Source organism: Parasteatoda tepidariorum, chromosome 4, assembly GCF_982258835.1.
Source record: "Parasteatoda tepidariorum strain Cologne lab strain chromosome 4, Ptep-v5.0, whole genome shotgun sequence".
Taxonomy (NCBI): domain Eukaryota; kingdom Metazoa; phylum Arthropoda; class Arachnida; order Araneae; family Theridiidae; genus Parasteatoda; species Parasteatoda tepidariorum.
This window is the reverse complement of record NC_141758.1, coordinates 63406441-63413057: the sequence shown is the minus strand read 5'-3', so window position 1 is coordinate 63413057 and position 6617 is coordinate 63406441. Positions and strand designations below refer to the sequence as shown.

Below are 6617 nucleotides of genomic sequence, written 5' to 3'. Positions count from 1 at the left end.
TTTTTTAAAGATTTGGCTATTTATGTTTTGTTTTATTTTGATTTGGTTATTTTAACTGTAACTTTATCTTCATTTATTTTTCTTATGTGTGGGCGTCTCATTATTAGTTTTTTCTCTGTTGACTTGAGTTGGTATATCATTAAATTATCGTAGCATTTTCTTTTCCTTTTTTGTGCTTTTCAATGCTTTTTATTTTTGCTTCGTTTTATTAGTTTATTCATTATAGGGTATAGGGTAAAGTCAGTTTTTGGTATTACCAGTGAGGTCAGGAAGGCTCCTGTTTGTTAGCAGACAGTGCGTCGCCTGATGAAGTGCTGTTTTGTTAACATACATATCCTTAAAAGTTCTTCTATTTTTTATTTGTTGCTTGATTTGTGTTTATAACTTTCTAAATTGTTTAAATTAGACAAATTTGGTTTTAGGTGCTTTTAGCACTTTTTCATTTTGACTTATTATTATTTTAAAGGTTATTTTCTTAATTTGCCTTTTTCTTAATTTGCTTAAATCAGTTTCATTCTTTGATTAGATAACAATGCAATTATTCATAACATAATAAAAATTTGTCTCTGCATGGCTACCTATTCAGAAATAACTGTTACAAAAGCTTCGCCCTAGCATGTTATACTATATTTTCTTTCATATACAATTTAAAACAAGCGTCGTGGGCAGAAAACAAAGAATTATTCATATGATTATTTTCAGCTTTAATTAATAGTTTGTGTTACATATTTAAATTCAGATATGTAAAAGAAAATTGGAATCCACAACTGCAGAGTCAAACATGTCAAGACATGTGTCGACTCTCTTGTCCAGTAGTGAGAAAATTAGAATTTAAGTGGCTCATATGCGTTTATCGGTCACTCATTAACCTGATTTTTCTACTTTTTTAAGTTAAACAATTGAAATAAACAAAAACACTTTCATAAATAAATAAATATTATTTACTCTCTGGTTAGTGGGGCCATATCCTCCTCTTATTTTCCATCTTTCCAGGTAATCTACGCAATTTGTCTCATAAGGGGCAGGTAAAAGTTTTTTTACTACCTGAAATACATACGTATTTTAAAAAAATACAGTAAAAAAGATAAACAAACTAACATAGTGGTATATTACATTTAGAAAGTTATTTTTAAAATAACTGAACACCTTTTTTAGTCGAAGTTCATGTACCGTGTTGGCCTCCATTGGAAATCCATAGTGGAACGGATTAAGAATATGTCGAGGATTGTGAATGGAGATATACACTGAAGCAACTTCATAAAAATAAGGATATTCTTCAATATGAGGAAGCACAACTAGAAAATATTCTAGAAAAAAAGCATTGAAAATGATTGCAATACAAATATTCTTTGTTCCAGGTATACTTTTCCTGATATCAGCAAATCAAGGGCAAGAATGTTGTAGCGACACCATTACTAAATATCTTAATAGATATTTAGTAATGGTGTCGCTACAACATTCTTGCCCTAAACAGTACCATTAAGTACTACATAAGAAGTTAAAATACCATAGGATCTATTTTACCTGGTAGTAAACTTCATAGTCTCGAAAATGGGCGCCTATTTTTGACGCTCTTGAAACATGTCCGTTCATTTCAATTTTATATATTTTTGAAGCGTATGAAGGTAATACCTTTCTATCAGGTAAATATAGTTCCGCTTCAGTTTCTTAGGATTATTTGTCTAAGCCATTGTGCTGTATTGGTTGTATTGTGTTGGTTGTTTGTGTTGGTTGTATTGTATTGCATTGAATTGTATTATATTGTGTTTTTACTTTAAAAGTGAGTCTTTTTTTGCGAATTATATGCTATTTTCATAACTTCTGTGATTTTGAAACTGTTATTTATGATTGTTAGGAAAGTTAAGCATATTTAAAGCTAGAGCTGTTCATGCTTGTTCTATAAATGGCGCAAAACGTCAATGAGGAAAAAAGCAGAAGTTTTGTTAAAAGGAAATAATGTTTAAATATTTTAGAACTACTCCAATGCTGCTTTATCTGAACTCATGAAAATTTGCAGAAACTGAGAATAAGTCAGTGATTTTGATAATTTTCCTCTTGGAGGTTTTAAAAAAAGCTTAATAACTTTCAAAATATTTAGGTTATTTATCCGTTTTAAATCCAAGATAGTTCTTCACGTCAACATGACATATATAATTTAAAATCATCGCTTTGTTTCAAGATTAAAGCACTTAAATTGTGACTTTATTTTATTTTCCTTGGTGACAGAGCATCTGAAAACGTTGCTAATAAACTTACCTGAGATAGCGGGAACTTTCTTAGGTTTAGTTTCTGGCCGTCCGATTATTGTATTAAAGGTCCAACAGCTTTGAACGACGCTTTCACCTCTGATTGCACAGCGAGTGTGCTGATAGTATTTTAAGCTAAAATATAACATAATACTTTGTAATAAAATTCTGTTCAACTTTGAAACGTTATGTGAAAATTTTCAAGTTATAATAATACTATTGATCCATTGATCGCAAGAAAATATTTCAGTTAGAATAAACGTAACAATGCTACGGTTTTAACTAGACTCCAAAAAACCTCAGAAACAAATTGGGGTTAGGCTAGTATCCTATTTAAGCTGTATTTGAATGCAGATCAAAAGTTTTAGTTAAGTTGGCTTAAGTTAATCTAAGTATGTTGGTTAGCGTTAATGTTTAAGTTATCATTAAAATTAATTAGTTTGTTTATCTTTAAGCGAGATTTTACAGCAATTATTTGCCATTAAAATCTTTTAAGATTTAAGTTAGAAACTTAAAATATTTCTATTAATAACACTTATGCATTTTTTTAAAAAAATAATTTTTTTTTTATATTTTTGTTACAAATGTTATTATTTCTTGAAAACTGAGTTCTGATAGCGGCAACCACATCATTGTTTAGATTAACCAGAACAAGAAATTTTTCAGATGATCTTGTAATTTCGTAAATAACGTTTTCTTATTGTTGCTTTAATTCTGGTTGATTTTTTATTACTTAGGTTAATAGGTCAGGTTTAATTTATTAAAGCGTAATTACAGCGAAAACAATCACGTTGTTTCACACAGTTGTCAATAGAGCCCCTGGTTTCCATTTCTAAGCTCCTTATTTCGTTCCGCCACTCCAAGTTGATTTATCAGTAGAAAATAAATTATTATTTGAAAGAGCAAAAAAATCTAGTAAATTAGAATTTCATGAAACAGGAGCTCTAAGTTATAAAACAGAACTGTTGTTATCTTTAAATCTTTTGTGCAAATAGAATTGTCTACATATTATTTTATTACAATCCCCAATGTTAACTCATTGAAAAAAAATGCAATTTTCAAAGTTTTTTCCGTACAAACTAACTGAACATTTTTTTAAAATTTTGGGAATCGGATGGTAAAATGCCTTTTGCATAGACTATCCATATTTAAGGACAATAATTTTAGAGATATAGATACAGTGAAACCCCGATTTTACGTTTCTCAGGGGACTGGGTAAAAAAAACGTAAAATCCGGGAAAACGTAAAATACGGGAAATTCTTAGATAGCAAAAAATCATGTAATAATAATGGGAAAATAAAACAAACGAAAGGTAGTAAAGATGACTCTTTCAAAAGGTACTATTAAAATCTATATTTTACGAAAAGAATATTAGTATTTAAAGAAAAAAACATACCAGTTCAAGATCACTTTTACAATTTTTGTTAAGAATCATGTAATTTAGGTGCAAAATAGTGCGTAATAGTAGATTGTTTTTTAGACATTGAGTTCCAAGTAAATGCCTCATCTTCCAGGACTGAAATCTTTTGCAAATTTTTTTCCTGGTCTTTGTATGATAGAAAATAGTCTTTCACTATTAGCAAACTTCTCAATGCTGTGTTGAAAGAAGGAACGGGCTGTGCTTCTGTTTCTTCTTGTTCATCTTCATCGGCGGATGAAAAGTCCATAACATCGTCCACGGATGGAGCAGTGGTTCTCTCAGCTTCGCATGTTGCTAAGTTTTCTCGGATGTACTCGTCGAAGTCATAGCTAACTGTTTCATTGTCATTCTCCGGGTCTAGTCTAGCTAATCCTGCATCTGCTAACGGTTCATTAGAAGCTACGACTCCGCTTTCTTCAAAACAGTGGGAAATGCACTTTTGTGTAACGCTTCTCCAAGCAGCAGAAATAAAATGCATAGCCTCCAGAACACTTAACTTTAGTTTGCAGGCGTCATTTAGGTTTCCGTTCTCTAGTTCAGCTACAGCTTTCCGGGCAAGTTGCTTTCTGTATAAAAAACCTTAAATATTGCTTATTAAAACGTTTTTTTATTTTTTTTCTTTCTACAAAAACGTAAAATGCGGGAAATTCCGTAAATTAAAAACTTACAATCCGGGTAAAATTAACATTGGAGGTATACGGAAAAACTGGGTCCTGATGAAAAAAACGTAAAATGCGGGAAAAACGTAAATTTGGGGGACGTAAAATCGAGGTTTCACTGTATTTAGTTATATTAGAAACACATAGACTAACTCTTCATTTTATTATAATAGCTTACGGAAAGCTGATTTTTTTTAAACACACGAAATAGGATACCTAATGTTTTGGGAATACCCTCTGATGTAGATTAAAGCTACTTACTCGCACGTATCATTTTGTTCTCTTTCCGTTCCATCGTTAAAATCACATTCCTTAATAAGTTCGTCCCATCTTTGCAACAACATTTCATAATCTTCATAATCCATTTCACCAATTTTTACATATGTTTCAAAATCAGGAACCTTAAAAAAAAGGGGGGGGGGAACCAAACGTTTTGTTGACAGTTAGAATCTACAATAAGAAACGATACGATACGAAATTAAAAAGAAACGATAAGACAAGAAATTAAACTAAAATGCCCTACTAATAGACTGAAGCCTAAATAAACTAAATGCCTAAAAAAATATCTCTTTACGCCAGGAGATTGGTGAACTCTAAATCTTATTACACAAATGAAAGAGAGGAAGAATCAGGGCAATTTACAGCAGTTATTTGCCTTGATAGCAAATAACTGTTTGCCTTGATTGCCAAAGTAAAATTGAAAAGAATTGGCTCTTAAGATCATTGGCATTGAAAATAAAATTTCTAAGATCCTACATCTTTTAACAATGCTGGCCTACAATAAAATAGACTTCAGACAGTGGCTCAACTGACAACCTAGTACAACTCAGATCCAAGAGCAAGAGTCGTAGATCACAATTTACTGGACACGTTGGATATAGAATGTGTAGCAGACATCCCACTCTTGTGCCTTTGGTGGCCAAACGTCATTGTCATCTACGCCTACAGTGGATCAGCGAGCATCGACACTGAACCATGGGGATAAATAGAAGACATTGTCTGGCTAGATCAGGAGTTTCCAACTTACACGAGGCCGGGAGCCACAATTAAAAACACAAATCAAATGGACTGCCACAACTTTATCAAAATGTTATGTAAGATTATTTTATGTTTGAAGGAACATTAAATATTACTGTCAGACTTTTACTAAGTTGTACAAAACAAAAGTATTGAATTACAAATTAAAATAAGAAGTAGATTTTTAAAAATATTTAATTGCTATTAATAATATTATTAAAAATATTTAATGTCTATTAATAATATTTTTGAAAATATTAAAAAAGTAATAAAAATTTGTGCTGCAATATGAATGCACCTATGTATTCACCTCTTCATGTGCACCTATGAATTAAACAATTAATGTGCAACAGATATTTAATTGTTAAGATATAAAACTTTAAAAAGGTTGGTATTAAAACTTACATAGTAGCACACAAAATATTCAGTGAGAAAATTGAGGCTTGTCTGCTGCAACGACCAGAGAATAGATATTTACATTTTAAATTTAAAATTTACAAATGTGTGTTTCAAATATTTTCGTCCAAAATGAGTGGTTTCAAAAAGTTAGATCGGAGAATTTTTTCGAGAAAATTTCTGATGTGTACATGCTAAATTATATTCACAAAATACAAAAAAAAAAAGAAATTAAAAAGAGCAACATACACGATTATTTTTGCATTTGAATAAATATTTTCTTGGATGCAAAACCTAAGAAATAAATTTCTTTGCACCGTTGGTATGTTAAATTTCACAGAAACAAAGAAATGAGGTTTTTATTAACGAGAAAAGTATTTTAAACCCATATAGATTTTTTTCGAAAATTGTCCACAAAAAAATGACAACTAATATATTTTAGTTCGCGGGCCACAAAAAAAGGCTTCGCGGGCCGGATGCGGACCCCGGGCCGCCAGTTGGAAACCCCTGGGTTAGATCATACTAGAACTTAACGTCTTAAAAAAAGCATACGTACATATATGTGAAACTCAGGATATACAAACGTACAGAGCATACGTATCTAGATTTTGTAGCAAATCGTTAATTTTGAGTCAAGTTGGTTAGTAAATTTGGACAAGTAGTTAGACTAGAAAAATATCCCCTTACCACACGAAATAGATTTAAATTAAACTCCCTAAGCTTATAAAAATATTTCATTTTCTAAAAAGATAATATTATGTACTAGAATATCTTTCAGAATTGTATTATTGCACCATCTTCCATCTTTACATTCACATGAATATGAATCATCGAATATTGAACAGTTTGGCATGAATCTTGAGTCGTTGCAAATTCGA

General features: G+C 31.0%; 1 protein-coding gene across 1 annotated transcript; it reads right to left on the bottom strand.

Moving 5' to 3' along the window:
* Positions 1-2128: 2128 nt before the first annotated feature.
* Positions 2129-6617, bottom strand: LOC147811015 (uncharacterized). The gene is made up of 3 exons (XM_087160375.1): positions 6503-6617; positions 4588-4727; positions 2129-2381 (listed from the first exon to the last, which is right to left on the bottom strand). The coding sequence occupies exons 1-3, from the start codon at positions 6590-6592 to the stop codon at positions 2162-2164; spliced, it is 450 nt and encodes a 149-aa protein (XP_087016501.1). The 5' UTR covers positions 6593-6617; the 3' UTR covers positions 2129-2161.

Excerpts from the sequence above, each read along its gene's own strand:
- LOC147811015 (XM_087160375.1), bottom strand. The coding sequence starts at position 6,592 with ATGCCAAACTGTTCAATATTCGATGATTCATATTCATGTGAATGTAAA. Across the intron at positions 4,728-6,502 it reads CAATTCTGAAAGATATTCTA|GTTCCTGATTTTGAAACATA; the intron begins GTACATAATATT and ends CTTTTTTTTAAG. Across the intron at positions 2,382-4,587 it reads GAACAAAATGATACGTGCGA|CTTAAAATACTATCAGCACA; the intron begins GTAAGTAGCTTT and ends GTTATATTTTAG.